Source organism: Trichogramma pretiosum, unplaced genomic scaffold (assembly GCF_000599845.2).
Source record: "Trichogramma pretiosum strain Unisexual culture from Peru unplaced genomic scaffold, Tpre_2.0 scaffold118, whole genome shotgun sequence".
NCBI lineage: Eukaryota > Metazoa > Arthropoda > Insecta > Hymenoptera > Trichogrammatidae > Trichogramma > Trichogramma pretiosum.
In genome coordinates this window covers 139765-164377 of record NW_019640840.1, presented here as the reverse complement: position 1 = coordinate 164377, position 24613 = coordinate 139765, and the positions used below count along the sequence as shown (strand labels likewise).

Here is a 24613-nt window from a genome sequence, read left to right as displayed (position 1 = left end):
CAGAATTGATGCATTGAGTTTTATTTTCTTCTGATGAGAATATTTTCAATGAAAATTTATTTAAACTGTTTTGATTTCAGTACCGATATACTGTAAATTCGAGTGTCTTTCTTCTAAAATTTTACCTAAGATTAATCTTTGTATTTCGTGAATGAAAACTTTTCAAAAGTATGAAATAAATAAAGTAAAAATAGATTTTTAGTTAATTGTAGAAAAATGCAGAGCGGTGATTTATTTCTTGAAGATAACGAAAGGTGCTACATCATTGATGCATTATGGATGTAAAATATCACAATTAAATTTTTACTAATAGTTGATACAATATATATTTATAGATATTGAAAATAATAAAAAAGATGAAAATTTACTTCTGTATAATTTTTTCCAGTTTTAATTATCAATATATGATCACATACAAGTTTAAAATATTGCCAATTAATTTCATTTTAAACTTGCCTTATAATTTCACTAATTTAATAAAAAACCAAAAAGAATTGATTGATACATAACTTTTCAAGTTATAAAACGTTCAACAAAATATTCAACTAGTTCTCAAACATTTATAAATAAAACAAATTGGTTAAAAGTAACAAGTTAAAGTTCATGCAATGAAAAACATATTTCAATAGAAAAAAATTGTATAAATCTTTTTATTTAATAGCTAATATTTTGTTTTTATAAGTTTTTTATGCTTAAAACTAAAGATTTTGTGATTTAAGACCTGGTGTATTTGCCCCAGATATGAAGCATGAAAACTGATGCAATGAAAAGTAGAGACATGACCAAAACAGGTACTGGTCCACTGAAATACATACGGAGAAAAATCATAAAATACATTTTTAGAAAAAAGTAATAAATAATTAAAATAGTTTATACTCACACTTTGATTCCAGGAGAGTCATCTGTGTAGAATCTCCACATACCACCAGAATTGGTACCAGTATTACGATTTCTTGCAGCAGTTGTGGGTGCTGTTTTACGTTGCCTTACAGTACCACCCAATCCAGCACGAGGGGCTACAGCCTTGCTTGGAGAGCGACTGGCAGCTCCCACAGAAGTAGAACTTGGAGCAGCTGGCTAATGAATGATAATTAAAAATAATTTTACTTCGTTTCTCATGTTTATTTATCAAAATTATTTCAATAGCCACTTGCAAGTCATTAGAGACTAATTGAAATAATACTATAATAAAATGATATTAAAAAAACTTGTCTCATGATCTAACAAGTGCATTCTTTCCATATCAGCAATACTTTATTATTTTTTTGGTTAAAAAGTCTTGAAAATGTATAATGCTTTGAGTAATGAATTTACATTGACTATAAGAATATCATAGGTAGTCATAGTTTTAACAAATCATTTCATCAGAAACATAAATTTTTAACAATAGATGCATCAACGGTAGAAGTATATAAATATGGTGGAAGAAAAATCAAAATATACCATATGTCATAACTCATAAGCTGCACAGGCTATATTTTTATCTATTCAGAAATGAATGCAATTATTGTTTTAACAGTTACTCACCATTTTGTAGTTATTTTAAACAAATGAGAAGCAGAATCTGTGGCAATTAACGTCGAATCAGCAAAATGTAAATGAAACGCGTGTCAGTTGTGGAAAGCGTCGATGCACAAACAGTTTTTCATCGATGAAAGGGTAATCCGAGCCGTCACAGAAAAATAAAAATAAATTTATTTATCAATATTCCAATGTGTGTAATTGAGAGATTCACAAACCATGTAAAAATCTTTTAAAAACAATTGCGAAAACCCACCTGTGAATGAAACGTATGCGTCAGCCTGCGCGGTCTAACACTCTGTGTCTGGCAAAACGAGCGACGTGGGCACGGATTCCCGTAAGCTACGCACTACAAAGAGCTGTTATGTATAAAATAGCCGCTAAGTAGAGGGGATAGCTCCACGACTGTGCGGTGTAGCGGCGAGAGCACGACATCGACGTGTCCATACAACTATATATAACATGTGCATTATCTAAAGCGAAGCTATAAAAACATACCGGGCCAAAGCTGCTTCAATGAAGCGGGACCCTTCGACTGGCTCCGTTATTCATTTGATTAAACATTATTTGTTTGCATTTACAGGCATATTAAGTCCACATATGTAATATGCGACAAACTTAATATACACGTCAGCGATAAGTCTGGATACAGTAGTTTCTGCGCAGGCGTCGGAATTTGCCTGGAAATTTCAATTTTTAATAAGGGTCAGTCAAAACTTATTATAATTCATCGTAAAATTTTGTATACGTTGTTGTTCTATACTTCAAAAAAAGGTTCTGAATTCTGAATCCAAACCTACTAATCTGATTATGCGTATCAATGTGAATAAGACAAAGTATCAAAAGCCCCTGTCTATATACTATTCAAACTGTTAGTAAACTGTTAGCTAGTATTAGAAATGTTTACAATAGAATTATTCAAAATCGCAGTAATATTTTTTTCAAAATTTTAAGTAGGGGCAAGAGGGATCCTTTTCCTTTGAGCCTAAATTTAAAATTCTTTCTTTTTCAAATTAATGAAACTCTTAATCTCAGTCCACCATTTATTAATTACGTAACTATGATAGTAATTGTGAAATCGCCTTTAAAAGTACGATTAACTTTAAAAAAATCGAAAACCCAAAAACGCCAGGAAATAGGCAACCCTATCTTTATGAAGATAAACCACATGGCCCCCGGTGCAACCGCCGAAGAATCAATGTTCCCTCGCGCATTGATTATAATTTTACTTGGAACAACATTTTTACAATATTTTTTACGTACTAGTAACTTCAATAATTGTACACTTATAAATAATTTTATTCGTAAGTATTATCAAAAACCCAGATCCGTTTTCCAACGTTTAATTCATCAACGATGCAGTAAAGATGAAATTGCTCGCTGACGATAGAATGTTTATTTTTAACACTGCGTGCGCGAAACACGGGCTTTCTAACCTTAAATCGTCAGAAAACCCTAGTTTCTCGCAAGCAGAGTTAAAAAATATCGTTTGCAACTAGTCCGCGAGGAAGTTGACTCACCCAGGAGTCTTTGCACCCTCGCTACGCTCGGGTGAAAACAACTCCTGGATGAGTCAACTGCTTCGCGCACTTGTTACAAAATATACTATTCTTATGTATTGCAAACTATAATTTTTAATTTATTATTTATTATTTATTATTAACATGAACCTTTTTTTGCTATAAAATAAAATAGTAACTATTATTCAATTTTCAATTACTACAGTGATAAGTGAAATGATAATGCATACAAAATATAGTTTTTAAAGTTTTCGTCGTTTTATTAGTAGTCTTTCATTTAATTCGTCTACAATGCATTTGCTCATCTAATCATTACAAAATCATGCAAAAAATTTGCTCAATTGAAGAGATATATTAAGTCATCTTCCTGTATTTTCTTTTTCCGATTAATATAACATTTTTTTCATAATTCATAAAAATCGTTTCCTTATGTCCAGTGTTAGTACAGATACTTTACTTCCTGCACCTATGCTGAGTATGGCGCTGAGAGAGTGGGCGTTAAACGGTTAAACCAAAAAAAACCACTAAATCAGACATGAATTGCAATTTTTTTAACTCGCCGTGGCTAGCGCAATTGGGCTTAGACAAATATTGCCCCTATGCGTTTCGACAGATTTTTGTTTGTTCTTTCCAATATTGGTATCAGTTTTTTAATAAAAGTTAATTTTCAAGAAGCAAATTGACTTTAAAGTTAACTCAATTTTTTGACAAGTATACCCTTTTCGATTTTGTTCGAAGCTATCTCAATCGATAGGTGATCTAATAACGAAGGTTTGTTTAAAATTTCAAGTTGGAGACTCAAACGATTCAAAAGGTATGAACAATTAAGTAGCAAAAACGTGGTTTTACTGCCGCGCGCGTCTATTCTCGTCGTCTCTTGTTACCTCCTCTCCTACCGGCTGAGCGCTGCCAAAATTCCTCCTGACATTTAGGATGGCAGATGATATAAGATCGAATTTTTATCATGTAAAAAAATCAAAACTTAGTTTTCATGTTTCTTTATAGGTAAAACAGATATAAAATCACTCCACATGTGCATTGATACTGCAACCTCCTCTCATTGTGGTGTCTAGTCAGATATGCGTTGGCGCCGTTTATCGGCACAAAGTTTGAAAATTTTTGTAAATGATTGAATCAGACGGTGCAGATAGATGCCCGGGACAACGAGCGTCGGACTGCGTTGCACGCGGCGATATTCAATGGCAATATCAACTTGGTGGACATTTTGGTGAGTAGAGGCGCGCGTCCCAACTTGGCGGACGAGAACGGTTTCACTCCTCTGCACGTTGTATGTCAGAGAGAATACGACGATGTCGACTTGGCGCGGAGATTTTTCGAGATCGGTGAAAAATTCAATAAGCCGGTCCGGATCGACTCTCGGGACGAGGATGGCAACACACCGTTGCACGTGGCGATACACAGAGACCACGTAAACTTGGTCGGATTTTTGCTGAGAAGAGGTGCGATCCAAATTCGCCCAACAAGGATGGAGAGACTCCTCTGCACAGAATTTGTGAGGCAAACATCGACGATCTCACGGTAGAAAGGCTATTCAAGATCTGCGACGAAAAACATCAGTCGATGCCGGTCGATGCTCAGGACAAAAAGGGTGAGACACCATTGCACGTAGCAATAACGAAAGGCAACATAAAATTGGTAGAAATTTTAATGAGAAGAGGCGCCAATCCAAATTTGGCCAACAATATTGGATGGACTCCTTTGCACTACAGTTGTAAGAGAGACGTCGATGAAGATGAATTGATGAAGAGATTTTTCGAGATCGGTGTTGACGTCAATAAGCTGGTCCAGGTCGATCCTCGAGATAAGTCCGGTAACACACCGTTGCACTGGGCCATGAAGCACGGCAACAAGAGCATGGCAGAACTAGTATTGAGGAAAGGCGCTGATCCGCACTCGACCAACGATAAAGGAGAGACTCCTCTGCATATTGTGTGCGCGAAAGACGGCGACGACCTTGAGACGGTGAAAAAATTTTTCGACGTCAACGGCGAGCTTGATCGGCCGGTGAGAGTCGATGCTCAGGATAAGTCGGGTCGGACTCCGCTGTATCGAGCCGTGCTTAAAGGCCACAAGAGCGTGACCATAATTCTGCTGAGAAAAGGCGCGGATCCAAACTTGGCGGACGAGAAGGGACGCGTACCGTTGCACGTCATCAGCGAGGATCATTACGGCGACTGCGAATTGCTGGAGCTGTTGTTTAAGATAAGCAAGGAGGTCGATCGGCCGGTGCAGATCGATGTCCGCGACAATGAGGGCCGGACGCCGTTGCAAAGGGCCGTGGCGAGTCTGTTGCCGTGTGTGTTCGACGTAATCATGAATCATGGCGCCGATCTGTCCGGCTTCGTTTTTCCCACCAAGATCGATTGCGGCGGAGAATGTCCAAGCGATCGAATAAATGAGTTTAAATTTGGACTAGCGGCCGATGCCCAGGCCATCGTTCGACAGCTCGAAAGAAGAGGATACGAACTGGACTGAAGCGACGCCCTGATGATCATGAAATTTTTCTCTGACAACGATTTATTTCGAAAGTCTTCGAACTTGGAGAAATTTTGGTACGGCGACGAAGAAATCGTGGACAGAGCAAAAGAAATAATGATAAATCCGACTCAGTCTCTCCACGACCTGATCCAGATGCGACCGAAAGAGGCCGCGAAATTACTTGCGCACGAGGACTATATCAATTTGGTGTATTACCAATTGTCACATCTTCCCACGGGATTTCGCAGTGCTTTTACACTGTATCTGTGCGAAATAAAATCGAGGGAATTTTTTCAGAGCTGGGCCCTAGATTGTTTTATTGAACTGATTCACAACCGACTGCCAATTCTTTGCTGTGAGATGATCATCGAGCACCTGGAAAACGAAGATTTATATAATATTTACTTGGCCGCTGCAGGCCTAAAGTTAGATGTCCCTTCGATGTTGCAAGCGAATGCGGAACAATAGTAACGTAGATCGGATGTCACAAAAATCCATATAAAAGAAAAATAATAGAATAATAATATCCATCAGCTTTTTTAATTTCTCATATAATTCTGTAATTTTCATATAGTTCTGTAATTTTCATATAATTCTGTAATTTTCACATAATTCTGTAATTCTTATATAATTCTTAAATTTTCATATAATTCTGTAGATTTGTCATTATCATTATAGGGTCCACTATATATCACAAATAAATCATTCAATCACTGGGTAAAATAGACATAACCAATGTTTTACCCAGTGATTGAATAGACATCCTAAGATAATTTAATTTTACCTTTACGCGCCCAAAATATCAATTTATTATTAAGATTATTTCAGTAGTAACAACGCCGTACCAATTACCATTATACCCACACAGGCGAGGCCTGAAGTTCAGGATTTTTTTTTATTTAACTTCGCGATTATTGGAAACTAATATACGTATTCTCCTTGGAAAACTCGCGAAAAGTTACTTTTAATATACCCGATTGAATAGGAGCGTCTGAACGATGATTTTCAATATTCAATTCTGTGGTGGAAAGGGAGAACCGACCAACTCAATTTTTTTCGAAATCGAGTTTATGACGTTAAACATGTACATTTAGTGTCAACTTTGATGTGCAAGTGTCTGAATGGCCGAAAATCGCTTTAATCGCTTGGTACAGAACAATGCCAAACCGACCAAGTCCATTTCATGAGAAACAATGACCGGTCAAACCGACCAAGTCCACCTCGAACGAAACACACAACGTGTAATCGAATATACTTTTGTTTAAAATAATAGAAAATGATATTAGGACGACGTGTAAGTATAATTTTCGCGTCATTGGATGCTATACCGGCCTATCGCAGTGCGACAATTGGCTCACTCCGAGGCGCGTCGCGGCCTAGTGATGTGCGGCGTCTCGATTCTCCACTCGACACAATCGTATTGATTAAGAGTTATTTTTTCAAGTCAGAATATGAATAACACGTAATCAATACAAAACTATGGAGAAATATTCATTTTGAAGTCATCAGTTGCCGCGACCAGTGGACTTGGTCGCACAAACGTTTCCTGAACAAACCGACCAAGTCCATACTTTTTGCTTCGTGCTCACGCTCTAGTGCACCTTTCAATTTCATAGATACATGGCCCAAAAGATACCTCATAGTATGTTAAAATACCATACTTACAGACTTCTAGCCACCCGCGTCTAGCTACGAATTCCGCAACTTCAAACACGTTTTTCTCGAAAACATGAAAAATGGAGTTGGTCGGTTCTCCCTTTCCACCACAGAATTAATTATTGTACACCGAACGAAAAATATCAGCTCACCTTGAGTCCGGCCTGAGGCCTAGAGGATTATACATAAAATATTGATATAAGTTGGCAGCACGATCTTGAGTAGCGAGACGGTGAACTCGGGAGGTAAAACTGTAACGTCTGCCATCTGTATCTACTTAGATTCAGATTGCCCTCGCTTTTTTGGTATTGGCGGTGTGTGACTCCCGTGGCGCCATCACTATGAAAGCATTCCCTATGTTATTTCTTATGAGAAAAAATTTAGTTCGGTGAGGGCCGCTGGTCACTTGTTACAAAGTACAAACTCTAAGGCAACGACACCTTTAGCTATCTGTGCCTGCTTCAGGCCAGCATGGCGAACTAGTCAAACACGTGCGTATGCGTAGTGATGAGTCGGTGACTTAGGGCTCGGATAAGAGACATAAGTACGCTTAGTTACGCAAGCAATGAACATGGTATGGGCTAGACACTTTTCAAGTGTTTTTCGTTCTTTGACTTTCGAGCACAACGATATAATATGGCTCTGCTGCGTATATTTTCGATTAATTTATTTTAAACCTTATTTTTAATGCTAAAAAGATTTAACCGTGTCGAAGGCTTAAAAAATAATTTCATTAAAAGATGGCTTGACTTAACCACTTGACTTGGGTGTATCTTTGTTAATGTTTATTGTATACATTTTATTATGTATTTATTAAAAGAATGACTTAAGTTGTTAGGTCGTATGTACTGGTTCACATACAGATTACAGAGAGCTGGAAATAGCAGAAGCTCATTTCACTGATGACAAATGCATTATATACAGTATAAACCAAATCAACATGTAAATATTAATATTTAATTTCAAGTTGTGACTATTTTTTATCATCTCAAAACCTTTTTATATCAATTTATCGCCATGCTTTTCATAAAAGGTAGCAAGAAGAACCACAAGAGCCAGTTATTTCACCTAGATATTGCCAAGTTATTATATGTTAATACAATCTATCATTAAACATTATTTTTTATTAATCATTTACGTTTATTTTATAAATAATGACTTACTTTGAAGTCTAAAGTACTGATATGTACTTGGTGAACTAGAAATAGCTGAAGCCCTCTGAATGCAGCTACTCAAAAAGAAAAAGGCGTTTGAATCAGTCAAATCATAAGTTTCAAATTACATTAGTATGCTAGTTATTTTTACAAAATATTTATTTTATTATTTTTTTACAGCACCTTAATTATTATTCAAAATGCTTTCATATTAATGCAATCAATGTTAGTTTAAAGCAAATGCAGCATATTTGTCTGTTTTTGTGAGGTGCTGCTTGAATGTCTATAGAAAACAATAATGAGAATATCAATTGGTGGACATCCCAAATGCGACCTGGCTTTGAAAAAATTCTTACTTGCAGCAAAAGTAATAAAGGCCTTGCCTTTTCTTCTCAAGATCTTGTTAAAGTTTATATATTCTTAAGAACTAAATCTGTATCCTAGCTAGGACAAGAACTAATGCTCCATGAAGTAATGATTATCCCAGCTTAAAATATTTGTTTAAACCATGGAAAACTTTTTTTTCTTTGAATATTCCAACCAAGATTTTGAGGGTACTATTGAAACTATTGTTGTTGAATATATTTTTTATTCAATATCAAATCCAGAAAGTACACCTATATGTATTGTCTGTAATTTTTATTTTAAACTAATAAACACATCTTGAAACAGGTGGAATTTCAGAAAAATTATACCATTAAACAAGGCGACACATTTTTTTATTAACATATGGTTTAATTGTTGAATAAGTATAAAATTTTCTTTCTTTATAGAACTTTCTTTGTAACTGAATTTTAAATATTAAGTGAGAAAATTTTTGTGAAATATTTATGGCTTGAGTTTTTAAATTAACATTTTTTTTCATTCTCTGGTTATTCTAAAATTGCCTCCTTCCTTCTTTTGTCCTCATTCTAAAGGCTCCTCTCTTTATTACCCCAACGGCATCAAGACTTTCTATTTGTAGCTGCTGTTATTGACTTCTCTGAAGCAGTCACAATAAAAGAAATATATCACAGACTTAAGCTAATTTTCAACTGAAGAAAAAAAAAAAAGAGAACAAATGCAAAAGAAAACACAGGTTTTGGTCTTTTAGATTAAATTTCATATCGCCTGGTTTCAGGTTGGTATAATTAATTGAAAATGCTTGTGATTGAAGCATAATAAGGCACACAAGGATTTATTTAGAATTGGTTTTTTGCTTTTATTCAGACTCATTTTATTCATAAAAATAAAAAAACCAGGTTCATACTTGTTGATAATAAAATAAAATTTCTACTTTTGTTTATTATTGAATTTTGACCGATAATTTTCAGTTAGGATGAATTGTTTTATTGGCTTCACACTGAATGGTCAATGCTTCAGCATTTATTCGTAAAGCGTGAATTTATATAAAAATTGTTGTTAAGAATTGTTGAAAATAGGACATAAACGTATCTACTTTATATTATTAATATTTTAAGGAAAAATTTTATAATCAAAGAAAATTTTATGACAGAAACAAAGTCAAAGAATTCCAAAATTTTATTCATTTGAATTTTTCCGTTACAAGTACTCAACTGTCTTACCACCTCCGAGTAGGCAGTTCAATGCCTGCTGAGTATGAGACTATTCCGCAAGATGGCGACAAGCGACGGTTTAACGAGTCGAAGTTCAAGTGGCTATGTACAAATTTCTTTGTGTTGCCAATAAAACTATATTCAAGTTCAAGTCGAAGTTCAAACTATAGATAAAAGCTCACGAAAAAGTATTGCAACCGCCACTTCAAGTCATAAGTACCCACACGAGGGCTAATTGATAATTTAATGTGCGAGTCTGACCAACGTGGTTTTGCGTTGTTTATTTCGCGAATGCTTAATTTGCTATGGATTAGTCGTCCTTTTGAAATTGTAAAGTTCGAATCTATAATATCTATAAACGTTGATAGTTCATTTAAATTTTCTCAGTATTCAAATATCAAATATATCGTTAAAGCCAAGTGCCAGTGTGTGAATGTGTAATGAAATTTCTTATGAACGAGTGTTTTATTTTATAGTAGTGCAATCAGTGCGAGTCATAGTGCAAGTAGTGTAACACGACTGATTGTGAGATATGTAAAAACGTGTGCCATTCAGTGAACGCAACGGTTGGGACTCTGGAATTATGGCCGGCTCGCAGCGAAATCAGAACTTAGCTATGAATCAGGTAGGATAATTTGTTTCAGAGCGTCTTAAACTATTTTGCTGCATATCTATTTATATGTTGGCACAAGACAGTGATGCGGTGTGTTTTTAGTGATAAGTGATTCTCTTTAAGCGCGGCATCACACACATGACACGAGATCAACCATTACTATTTGGCATTTTTTGGCTAACTTTCATGCATCTTTGCATACACATACGTATAGTTCGAACACGTTACTTACAGTCTAGAGATCGAGAAAAAACTGTTGGAAAACAGAATTCAGCTTTCTGATAGTAGTGCATTTGGAGTATAAATATACAGACGAGAAAGAAGGCTTTTTTGATTGCTGGTCGCCAAGACCATCAAGTGCTCAATGACTCTTGATATGAACTTTTCAGCGTTCATAAATATCGGCAGTGGCATCGTATTTCGATTCCTTTCGATGCATGCGTGAATATTTTATGTGTCTAGATCTCTCTCTCTCTCTCTCTTTCTCATTAGGCGCTTCATCTGCCTGCCTGAAATTGGCGGCCAGCGATATTTTTCTGATGGAACTATACAAGCCAAGTATACACGGAGGGGTTTACTCGAAGATTTGCTACGTTTTGTAGCAGAGGCTCTGCTCACGTACACACTTTTATTCAACTTGTATTGCTACAACTCTAATGATCGATTTTGTTTGAGTTAATTTTTTTCAAGAAAATATTGCAAAATTAGGTATTGTAGTTTGTTACTTTCATTAATCAACATTTTATCATTTTGATTCGTTGACTGTTTCGCTTGCACTTGTTTTTATGAAATTGACTTTAATGCATTTAATTTTCCTTAACCGGGCAATGATGAAATCGCGAAATAAAATATTATAGTTTACATTATAGTCGGTTAAATAAAAGTAACAAACTATATGTGTAGAGAAATGCATACATTCACAATAAATTAACCATGACCGAGATATTCATATGTTTTTAATCGCCACAACGAATAATCAGCCTATATATGCGTCGTCATAACGTCGCAGAATTATTGAAGGATGACTGCTGTGGCCAACAGACTAATTCGCATTTATATAGCACATACACTCACGTGCATCTGTGCGTACTTTTCATTAATTGCATCTTGCTTATTTAGAGTATAATGCATATAACCTCGCCAGACTACAGGGATCAATTGACACTTTGTAAATATGCGCATATATGCTCGGGTCGCTCCTAGATCTTGGCGCAATACAAGCGGGAAGCTCGTTCGAAGGGATTATATGACGCAGCACGTGTATTTATGCACGAAGCGACATGTTTAGGTAGGAAAAAGGGTATGGGGCGCAAAAGCAGCCCATTCATACGTGGTTATCGGCGCAGGCACACCATACACACATTTACGCGTAAACACACACGCACACACACAGGCGCGCGTGCAGTTGATATATTTAGAGAAAATCACGTGGGTGACTCGCATGTATTGTGCGTTACGTTAAGCCGATAAATACCGGAAATTTTCGCTGGCACTGCACGAGCGAATGTAGCTACTGCACGTCGGAGCTTCCAACTCTCAGCTACATGCAACTAACCGTGATTTTGTAGACGGATCGCCAGTACGTCCGCAGAGGATGTGTGTTATATTTTACCATATAGGGTATTAATTAAAATATTATATTCTCGAGCGGCTTCGATTTGTTCTCGGCATTTTCATTATCTAATACTTAATATAATGCAACTTTCCATATAGATAATATGTGTACGTGTGAGCTATGTTTTTACTTTATGGACTAAGGATTTTTTTCTCCGAATTTTCAGCGATGCACATTGTGTACTTGATATTCACGCTGGGACAGCTATAAACTTGTTGATTGACTTGGTGTAGTGCCAACGCTTAAATGTAATAAAAAAAATTGCAAAAGTAATCGGATTTTAAACTTTGAAAGCTTCGAAAGTTTTTAATTTTTTTTTGTGAGTTTACAAACCGACAGTCCGATAATAACTTGAAAGTTTTGACGCTACCACCTTTGAAAATAGAACATATTAAAAAAGTTTATATTATTATTTTAAATTTTATTTATTACCTATACGGAAATCTTGTTGATGCAACTTTGATTTGAAAACCTTTTTCCGATCATCGCACATTTCTGTTACAAATATGTATGTATTTAAGCTATCTTTGTGTTAATTTGAAAAAAAACTTATTGAATCTTAGATTGATGACCAATATTGATCGTTTTTTTAGATCACATCTGCGTAAATGCACATGAATTTACAAAAAAAAAACTTTGTTTTTTCGCTTGTGCTTATAATCCTGACGCGAGTGTTTTTGTATTTTAAGAAACTTATGCCTTCAAACTTAGAAAAACATCCGCTTGAAATAAGGACAGAAAAGATTACTCATCAGTTACTCAAGGAATTTTTGGAAAATTACGTTTAACCGTTAAATTCGCCAAACACCTATTAAAATTGTTTTGAATTTATAGCACTTTCGCAAATTAATATTGCATTCCTTCATTTAATACTTGAAATAATTTAATAGTTACGTTTAAAAGAAAAATTATATGGTCGATATGTTCCCCTTTCGTCGTGTTTTTGTATCATATACAACTATAGGTACAACTATTTTGTCGACTCCTGCAGTGTCAAAATAAGGACGTGACTATATCGGTGGTGTCTCATTGTCGACAGAAAAACAAGCCAAGTGTGTGTAATACTGTTAATCGAATTGGGTCACTCGTAATTAAACTTCTTCTGGTGGTTCACTGGTACGCTTCTTTTGTCCTATTTTTACGTCATACTCCGACAACAAATGGAACATTTTACTAGTTATTATAGATTAATAAGAATAATATTAACTACCTAATTAGAGAATTAACGTTTTTATAATTCTGCGTAATCGTGTAAACGTACCTTTGCACATCATATAAAAATAAGCTAATTGGATTTAATTTTTCTTGCGCAAAATTTCAGAGTCTCAATCACGAAAAAAGTAAGCGAATAACGATATCATTGGTATAGGGGTGAAAAACGAATTGCACACGAGCGATAAATGCTCGGAGATTAAAATGAAGTTTTCAAGGCAGGTACAATTGTGCAATGCCATTTTACGTTCTCTCTTATGGCCTCGCTTTCTCTCTTTTTCTCTCTTTCTCTCTTTCCCTCGTTCGCGCGCGCGTATACGCATACGTGAAAAGCTCTATAGCGTATTTTGTTTTCGGAAAATGAAAGCAACAAATTAAGCGCCATCGGCTATGTTGTGTACACACACTCGCTTTATATACGCAAGTGTGTTGGGCGCGTGCAGGTGCGTATATATACCTGCAGACTGCATACCAAACGAAGTGCTGCACGGCTTTTCTGTAACGCAGGCTCGTATAAACACATACATGCATATCCTTTTCTCGCTTCGATGTTCCACGCTCGTATGATTTCAAGTTCCGAAAATTAACTGATACTCGGGCAGGGCTCACGCGTAGTAACTGCACCGATACTCCTATATGCGTACTTCGGTTTCATGCACACACACACTTGCGACATAGCATCTCTATATACGTGAGATATAGCGTCTGCCTAGCACTCTTCTACGTGTGGATTTTTTTCTTTCTCGCTCTCTCCCTTCGTATCAACTGTCCTGGTTTTCACATGTATGTGAAGGCAATTTATTTAATTCCTCCAATGGAATTCCTGTGTACTTATATCTTTATCTCCGCGGATCAGTAATTCTATGCTTTGGGCTTTTAATTGATTGATCAAAAGGCTTCTCGTTTGGTTATCCCTAGGTTAATTTTTAATTCGATTATTTTATCCGTCGATAATGAGAAATTTTCAATTTTAAATTCTTCATTGCGTCCAGTGCACGCATTGAAATTTCAAACTAAACATTTTTGTTTTTTTTTATTAATTATCTCCCTAGAGCAATTTAAATTTTTTAATAATTAAATTGTTAATAAATATCTTCATGATTAAACCAAGGAATTTAAACATATTTATGAAATATTATTAAAAATTATTATAAGATAGGGCGCGATGTTATAAAACTACATTAGCGCGTATACGAAATTTTAAGGGTAAATAATTTTAAATAAATATAAAGTTTCATTTATAATTGAACGTAAGATTCTTACGTTCTCCATGAATTCATACATTAATTCAAATGTATATGTTGTCTAATACATGGAAACCTACAATCCATTTATAATTACTCTAAAAACGTATTTGGTTGTATTTTATGTGTTTAATGAACTAATATTCATGGTTCATTACAGTCGTAATCAGTATTATAAAATAGTTCTGTTACATATAACAAAAAAGTTTTATCTTTACACATATTTCAATCAATATTTAATCCATAAGGTGTCAATAGATATTTTTTTTCGGTATAGAACAGTAAAATTTGTCCCTATCCCAAACTTACAATTGTGTGTTTTATAATAGCTTGTTGAAGTCCTCTCATCAATTACATACTAGAAAACAATTATAAGTTTGTAACACATTCTCAATAAAGAATATGAGTTTTATAAATAAAATATAAATAATTCTGACAATAAATTCTTTTGTTTTTTGTATTTTCGCGCTTCTGAGAAAATTGTAACAAAAAATTTATTTTGCGACACGAGCAGAGTACTACGTGTTCGAAAAATGCTCACGAAAGCATCTATATCTCGGTAAAAAATCAACAATTCGAAGTTCAGAAGAATGCAATGGAAGAGGAAAGAACAAAGTGCCCGAGCGTAGCAATTAAGTTGATCAATGAAATACATCCTTACTATGAAACATATTGTCAAATGTGTAAATACTAATAATAATCATAATTTTATTACTAATCACAATTTTATTACTTTTATTATTTTATTTAATACACTTTTTGAAATATGAAATATGCGCAGTTGAGTACACGAATGTGTTCAAATTTACTATTTACTATATGATAAAAGTACTTATCGGGTACATTTTAGAAGAACGAGCAGTACTTTACAATTGTATGGCTTCACACTCACTTTATACATATATATGAGAATACATCCCTTTGAAATCGTGATAGTGTCCCTTTCCTTTTTTCCGGATGTGCTGTATGACATTTTCTCACGTTTCTGCCATCTTATATAAATACACTTAAATCCGGGAATAAAAGACGCTATTTAAAGCACCAAGTTTTATGGTCACACAGAGTCTCTTTCTTTTACTCTTAGCTTTTGCAATCGGTCGCAGGGCCACCTACTCTTAGTATTTACGTCGACTGTAAAAAATTTCTATTTAAATTTTCTTAAGTATATGGTCTACAAGTTATCGAGTAGCGTCAGGCCGATGTGATAAACGAAATTAGATTTTCAAGTCGATATGCCGTTAGTAGAATATTTTAGTCAAAATAAAACATAATTAAGTTACAGATCTGTTGTTATTTTAATTTTTTTTTAATTGTTACTTGAAACAATTTCAGATATATGTTGTAATGCAAAATAAGCAAAGATTCAAACTATTCCTCATGAATGAAAAAATGAATAATGTACTATTTTCTTTTACATATTATAGGGAATCATTTGAACCAGAAAAATGCATGAGCGTAAGCTCCTCTGAAAACGAGATCCATAAAATTTTCGCGATTATCTTCAAAAGCCGCATATTTACTAGCATATACACGGTTAAAGTTTGAAAAGTGTAGAATACGCGCGCGTAAAGGCATTTTAAAAATAAATGATGTCCACGTGTGCAGATTGTAAAAAGCGTACAATGCCGACCCTCCTACTTTCTTTCTTCTTATATGTATAGCTGGACCACATTAAAATCGCCCCTTGTCGTTCATTTTTAGCTTCATCTTGTGCTGCTCTCTGAGAGAGCAAAGAAAAGTTAAATGAGCGTTTACATTGCACAGAGCTCATGTAACAGCGTCAGCTGGGGACAAAAAGAAAAAGAGGTTGTTTCGAGGGCGCGAGAGTTCCAATCTAATAGGTTTACATTCGAGAAGAGATGACGGCTAGCCTCTATTCGCACAATGACCATGGCAACTGCCTTGACTTTTTTCTCGTATATTTTATATCTACACTTATGAACCATTGAAACAATAGATGTTCTAATGCGTGCGATCCAACGCAGGAGGACATATCGATTTGATTGAGCTAATGTGTTATAAAAGACGAAAATAACAGTATAATCGTGAAACTAGGGTAGCCGTAAATGAGCATACACTCAAACGATGATGCACCGACCGTGTGCGGTCGAGCTTAACATGAGAACCAATTATTGTAGCATGCGTGTTCAAAGTGAAAGACCGGATGCAATTTTTTTGTGCTAGCTTTATTATTTATAGGTGTGGAGAAAGAGATTTCGATAACATTTTTTTTGCGACAATAAGATCATTAAGCACGCTCATTATTACTGCAGAAAAGCGTTTTCGTTTTACATGCTCGATTTATGAAAAAAGAAAAAAATTTAACTTACTTCGATTTGCAGTGATGTCAAATATTAATGTTATGGTAATTAATTAAATAGTACTTACTTTGGATTCATCAAGATTTGATTTATTGCATTTCTCATTCAATAGAAGTGGGATCTTATCATTTTCTATTAACTGACTGTCCAAAATAAAGTAATATGATTTGTATCATAATAATCGACCTTTATTACTATTAGGATGCAAGTGCTATAAGTGCTGAGTTGGACTATAAGAATCAATTTCTATACATCTGTATCAATTAGAAATAAATAAATCTAATCCAAAATCTAAAATCCTATTTATAAGGAAATATTTAGTTACAATAGTTTTATATAGCGCAATGCACATGTAATAAGGAATCGATAGTGAAAATGTCTAGTTACTCATCACTTCAGTTCTTCTTGGAAAATAGATTGGGAGTATAGAAGATGATAATATTGGTTCCCAATAATATACTTATAAGGGTAGAAATAAAATCGCGTTGAATAAAATTAATTCATGATATTATAAAAATGTACAATGTTTCAGAATGTATCGCACTAAAAAAGTTGACCAGAGCTTCTACAGATAATTTTTTTCTTATTGCATTGAAGTTGTCAACTCATAATTAATAACTACATACATTTTAAACATTGGTATTAAATACAGAAAAACGTTTGTCGATTATATGAAATATCCAATACGGTGGGCCGTTTTCAGACGATTTTTGAAAATCGACACATAATAGCAATTTTCTTTAAGGATACTATAAAAAAAAGGCACGCGCAATGCAGACGCTAACGATTTTTTCTGCTATGCCTCCTGAAAGCGAGTATAGCTTTTTCCTCATTTTTTGCTCAATTTCGACGAATTTTCCTCTAAAACTGTATAAAAAAATGATGAAATCATATTTTGAATTTCTTAACAATACAATTCATCAATTAATAATTCAATAAATGTATTTGAGTCGTTACGAGAGCTTTAATTCAATTTTTAACATTTTTTTTGTGTATTTGAAGAATTTTTTTTGTTATTATTATTCATTTTTTTACAATGTTCTACCAATGAGTTAGAATCGAATTTTGCGTTTAATAAAATGCTTCAAGTGGTATTGCTCACTTCAAATTCATATTTTCGCGCTCAACCTCAAATGGGCTGCCAGTATAACTCATATATTTTCGCAGATTCGATCGCCGCCCAATAATTGGTTATTTGGCCAAAAATTCCGATGCAACTGGGTAAATTCTATGAGATAAAGATCATCAAATTATACATGCGCTAAGGGGATTTTTGGTCACACGTGGCCAGCATTCATTTGAGATTAGATGAAGTGATAAATAGAACTGCGTAAACGGAGGATCGAATTTTCTGATATCCTCAGTTCTAATTGCAGTATTACATTGAAGCTTTTTCAGCACAGTTGTTTACCCTGAATTTTTTTTCAAGTTTTCATTTTAATGGGTTCCCTGTTGAAAGCTTATGAATAAATGTAAAACTTTTTTGTGGGAACTCACTCGTCCAGTATTAGAGCGAAATCTTTTTTAAAAGTATACAATTTTCAAGAAAAATTATATATTGCTACTTTATAAATTGGTGAAGTCTTTGATGAGATTTAACTGTATTTAATTCTATAATTATTTAATTCATACCATTTTAAGAAAACCTTGCAAACAATTATCCGGTGCGCTACAATCAGCATCGAGACGTTATGCGAGCATGCATAACAACAGTATACATGCATCCCGAGAGATGAGTCGAAAGAGATATAGTTATATGTATGCGCTCGCCAGATGCTCGCAAGCAGGGAACCTAGGAGAAATTCATACGCCCCTCTCGTTGCACAATGTGTAATACACATTGTGTATACGCGTGTATATTATACACGCGCAGACTGCATAAAAGAAGCCAAAAAAGAAAGCATCAGCATATTATTACAAATCATAATCTACCACCTGCCCTCACCTTTCCAATTCGAGCGTTTATAGTACTATAACGCATTGTGTTCTGGGCAAAAGCCACGTATATAAGGGTATACGGGTGCAGAACGTCATATAAACGTATGTAAAGAGAAGGTGACAGATGTAATCTCAACCACGTGCTGATGTCATTTTCGTTGTAAAGATTTTTCTCCCCGCACTGGAACGTACTTTTTGACGAGCAAATAGTAGATTAAAAAGTCCGATTACGCATAAGCAGATGAGAATGTTTTTTTGCAACGTTCTATTTAGCCATTTGGATGTTAAGAGCAATATAAATTGAAGAGAGTTATTAGAATATCTATGGCTATACGACCTTGTAATTTGTTAGAGATTGTTATGAACTTTCTGGCTCGTTTTTTTTTAAATCTAGATGAGCTTGAGTCACTTTCGATGCTTTCCTTTCGTCTTCTTATCATTACACGAAATTTTTCCGAATTATGAGCATTAAATGCGAAGACAGAAGAACCGGAACAAATGTTACAAGCGACGACGCGAGCATCGTCGAAATGCACTGAAGCATTCTTATACTGCTCGTCTCACTCTTCTGTAGAACAGCCGCATTTTCTATACAATATAACGACGTTCGAAAGACATCTCTTCTTGTGTATTCGACTCTTTTCCTTCTCTCTTTTTTCGCTATATAGGTATGCTTTTATCTCTATCTCTCTCAGGTCATTGCGCATTTGCACATAAATACGTCATGTGAATTTTATAAAAAAAATCTCTTTTCTTGTAAAATTGATTAAGGATATATAGAAGCCAGCCGAAATATCAAAATTTCAATCCAGTTTTTTGAAACTACTATTGAATATTTCTCGAAAATGCTCGATGGTGACCTCCATTTTGATGTTCTTAAGGTCGCCATAGAGCCTTTTGGCAAAATATTCAGTGGAAATTTCAAAAAACTAGATTTGAACGAGTAATAGTACCATTTTTATATTCGATTAACATTCAAAAGTTATAATTATTATTATTATTATTGTTGTAAAAGTGAAATGTAAGGTATGATGGTATGGTATGATGGTATTTACTCATTAAAATCTTAAAAATAATATTCTGTATAAGCATTACAACAAATGTTGGTGGCGCTAAAAGTAGCATTGAAATAATGAAGCTCGCCTACATTCACTCATTGCATTAAGAAAACAGTAGCTCATGGCGAGCACCTCTCGACCCACGTTGGAAGCACGAGGAAAAAAACATACATAACGAGCCAGATCATAATTCATAATTCCGCGCGTGGAGTTGAAGAATGAAAAAGAGAGCGAAGAGATACTCGTGTATTTATGTATAAACGAAACGTATACGTATAAGTGCGCGTATATATAAGCGCGTGTCTGCATAAAAGAACGAACAAAGAAATTTAGTCCGCGTGCTAAGCGCAAACGAGCCGGAATAATCTCCGCGAGGAGACTTGAAAGAATCGCGCTTGTGGCCTGGGCTGGCCCTTGTTATAGATATACATTCACGCGTGTACATAGTAAAAATGGCTCTTTGTTATCGTTATAGATTTGCGCGCGTGTGTGAGAGTGAGCGAGAGAGAGGTAGAATAACGTCCACTGCAGGCTTACGAGAGATAGGTACTTTTTAATTTCATTATTTTTCTTTACTTTACTACCGGCAATACTGTTGTTTAAAGCATTTAATAAGCTTAATTAAATGTTAATCTGTATACGTATCAGATTTTGCACATTCATAATTTTAATACGTTTTTATAATAAACTAGACCACCGCGTACAATGTCGCGCGTGGATCGCCTGAAAAAAATTCGCGCCCACGGACTAGCGGCGCGTACCTGTGTTTTGTATTAAATTCGATCCTACTTCAGCAAAGCAAAAGCCGCATTTGCGCTCCGGTATTATAAATGCGTATAATACTCGAGTAATAAAACATGAAGCTGCACAACGCATAACTTGAACGGCCTTACTTAATTCCTTAATCCGCGATGCATGTGTGCGTATGTATGCATACATAATGTATATACGTGTTTACGTGTAGATGCATCCCAATATTTTTTCATCTTAAAAAACTGTAGGCCAGGCTAATCAAAACAAAAGTGCCGAAAGTGCACGAGAGTCAAGAGATGACTTATGAATACAGCAAATCTTGATGTTTTCCGGGGGGTGAGCCGTTTTCTTTTAGTACACGAGTCTGCGGGGAAATTAGCCTAGACAGGATACGTATTGTGAGTTATACGCGCTGCTATCGCGTATACACTTTTATATTGTGTACTATGCGCAAACGTTCACGCGAAAATTCGAAAATTGTATTCTTTCGAGCTAGATATTGTTATTTTTATCGAATACAACAATTCCCTGTTTTTAATTTGACATTCCAACTTGTTGTGAACCATTGAATTTTTCTTCAAATATCATAAGAACGTCAAACAAAACGAAAAACGTCAAACAAAAACAAGACGTTGCAAAGATGATTGACTTTTTTCTCTTATATTTAGTTTCAACATTGTAATTTGGAGCGCATTGTTTATTTGATAGATTTTTCTAAATTATTAATCTGCAAGTTTATTATTATTTCTTACAAATATAAGCGTAAAATTGAGGATAGTTTTGTTCCTGAGCTATGTTTCTGTAAAAGCAGTATTTCTGTTATTTCGCAAACAATGTTGCTTACTTTGAAAACTTTATACTTGAAAATTGGAAATACGTTTGTGTAAACAATTGAAGAAGGATACATTTTTACAGCAAACTTGCAACTGATTGCCTTTTTTATTTTTCTCTTTGAAATTGAAATTTGTATAATTGTTGAAACTTACGCTCAGTATTGAATGAAAGATACTATTTAGGAGAAGTTTTCCTGATGAGAAAGCTCTCTATATAACGCTGTCCGATATTATCAGAGCTGAGCTCGATGAAAAATTTCCGATATCAAAGTCTGACGTTCAGAAAACAAGTTTGAAAAGTGTTGAAAGCTTCGGGCCGTACTCGTATACATCTATAGATCAGTAGTGCGACGAAAAAAGCAAAAACAGTCGCAGTTGATCGAAGTGATTTTTGACGGCGCCGACACCGTGGAGACCGCCACTACGTGAATCTAAATTGAAATTGAAATTTACGCGACTTGCATAACGAATCGTTTTTTCTTGTCCATTGCTGCTTTTTTAATTCCTTGTAAAAATTCAAGATAAAAGTTCCTATCTATCCCACGTTTTTTTGCAATGACTTCCATAATTACGTATTTAAGAAGCACTTATTAATGCTTTTTTCACCAAAAATTTAGTCCTACGTATGCTCGTAAAACTTTTCTTTATTTCACTTAATTTCTCTCACAGCTTGAATAAAATGTTATTTTCTAATTGATTAACATTTGATTCCAATGAAATCTCAATAAATTCAAATTCATTATGACATTCATCAGTGAAGACCGAAGTGGGCAGCACTTCAAATTCAATGAACATAATTATAATAAAGTATGATTCACGCATATAGATACAAAAACATCTTTGTCTCGTTCTGTTGCTCGCACAAGGATTCACACACAGCTGCCTTGATTTGGAGCCACGAGATCTGCCTGCGTGTGCACTATATACATTTTATTACACACACGTTCATACATGCGTGTATGCACCAGCGTCTGTATGTGTTAGCTACGGAGTATCCCCATATAATAATGTGGCTCGGTCCTTCCGCATCGATGCGCATGGCTCTCTGCACAAGTTTTTCGGTAGACGCTTCGCATCGTCGTCCACGTCGTCCTTGTCGCATTGTCAGCGGCTTTGCACGGATTCTTTTGGTCTAGCGACGACTTATATACATAATGCCTTTACTCCCCCTCTTTTTCTCCCATAGACGTGCAATGGCTTTTGGTCTCTTTCAGCCAATTTCCAAGCTGACGAGGGAAAAGGTGAACAAAACCGTACGCGTGTGGGTCGTGCACGTATGTGCATGTCTCTTGTTAGCTCACTTTGAAATAGAGAATCATTTTAAATCGACGCGTGTACTTTAGTTTTTGGTCTTTTTACGTTAGATCGTCACATATAAAAAGCTGTAAAAGTTATAATGAAAAATTCAATAAATAAGGGAAAAGATGGAATCATTTATAATAAAAATATTTCCAAACGCAAATGTAGAGTTTTACTACAATTGAATTGGTCTGATAAATATCGTTACTGATAATTATTATGTATGAGAGAAAAAATTCAATTTTTTGACGAAGGACATTTTATGTTTTCATTCTTTTCTTTTTCAGTTATAACATGACACTGATCGTTGCATAGCCTTATTCGGCCAATATTATTTTATCAGTATCATCGGCGAATTTCGATACTCGATAATTTTCTAGATACGCCCGGTCACGTGCTATTGCGCGTTTTGCAAAAGATAGCAGAACACCGAGCGTATATGCGCTCAACGAACACTTTATTCTCAAAAAGTAATTTTCGCAAAAGCAATAAACAAGTCAAAGAGAAGTCTCGTCATGGTACACAGAGATAGGTAAACTAGGTTGAAATCTGCATTATAACTACCTCCAAAAAGACACAACTAATATAGGACCTTTTCAAGTATTTCCTTATTTTGAATTGCACATAATATGTGTTCAGAACCTTATAAAAAAGATGTTACTTACTTGCTGACATTCTTAGTTTGGTCTGTCTAAAAATAGATAGGACATTAAGATAAATATTTAAAAAAATTATTTTCAACGTTTCACTGTGTAAGCTTGACTTGTCTTGTCGTTACGTACAAAAATGCCAAAGTTATCTTAGTATTGATATGTAATTTTAAGCATTTCAAATGTCAACATTAATTTTTTATAGTACTTTAACAAACAAATTATAAAAATTATATCTTTTTCATCGCATGAAGAATGTATATGAAAGAAGATAATGTAGTATTATTTGAGAGGTTTAAAAATGTAAGTTTTCCCAGACAATGGATACAATTTCAAAGTCATGCATTTCAAAATAAATATTCATATTCCGTAGCATGCATACGCATATCTGCTGCGTATATGCCGTAGCGCTTGCATGTATATATTAAAGGGCACTCAAAAATCCACACAGTTTTCGCGAAAAAAGCAATCATATTTCTCATTTTGAATTTCACGTAGGCATTGCGCATCTAAAAATACACTGGCACTTTCGCCCACGTACACATTGTCAGCGACAAATCTATACCCTCGCCCGTGCGCGAAATGAAAACAAAAAAAAATACGCCAAAATAAAAAGGAAAGAACGATCGAGCGAGCGTGCGCGCGCGTCGTTCGCCCAAAGCGCAAAGAGAGCTGCAGGCGTGTGTGCACGTAGAGCTATAACTGTATTCAAATTGAATTAGCGAAGGAGCATGGCGGTGGCCGGGGGGCCCTTAATTAGCCCCTGGAATTGAATTAACGCGCGGTTGAGGGAACCTTGAGAGCTGCACGAATTACAGGCGGATTCTACGAGGTAGAAAGACCCTTATATGCCATGCACCTTCAGTACCAATGCATACTTGACAATGCCAGATACATATGCCATCGAGTCGCGCACTTTTAGTCACATGCACGATTGGTAGAACATGTGGAGAAGGGGGACGTCGGCTAATAGAGGACATGCGTCCACAGCGGTAGATTGAATGTTTAAAAATTATTCGACCTGCACTCTAAAGGAAAAATCAGTGACTTTGCCTGATGAGCAATGATTGATTTTAGTTAAACATACGAGTGCGGCTTGAGAAAAACCTGTCATTTGGAAGGATTTGCTGTGCCGATAAATTTACTTTAGCTTTCGAACAAATGGATGATG

At 35.1% G+C, this 24613-nt stretch overlaps 1 protein-coding gene across 1 annotated transcript; it reads right to left on the bottom strand.

The window, feature by feature from the left end:
* Positions 1 to 206: 206 nt before the first annotated feature.
* On the bottom strand, positions 207 to 1881 carry LOC106657468 (protein transport protein Sec61 subunit beta). Its single transcript, XM_014379002.2, has 4 exons — positions 1778 to 1881; positions 1528 to 1564; positions 881 to 1077; positions 207 to 802 (listed from the first exon to the last, which is right to left on the bottom strand). The coding sequence occupies exons 2-4, from the start codon at positions 1528 to 1530 to the stop codon at positions 715 to 717; spliced, it is 288 nt and encodes a 95-aa protein (XP_014234488.1). The 5' UTR covers positions 1531 to 1564; positions 1778 to 1881; the 3' UTR covers positions 207 to 714.
* Between the last annotated feature and the right edge of the window lie 22732 nt (positions 1882 to 24613).

Excerpts from the sequence above, each read along its gene's own strand:
- LOC106657468 (XM_014379002.2), bottom strand. Across the intron at positions 803-880 it reads GACTCTCCTGGAATCAAAGT|TGGACCAGTACCTGTTTTGG; the intron begins GTGAGTATAAAC and ends TATGTATTTCAG.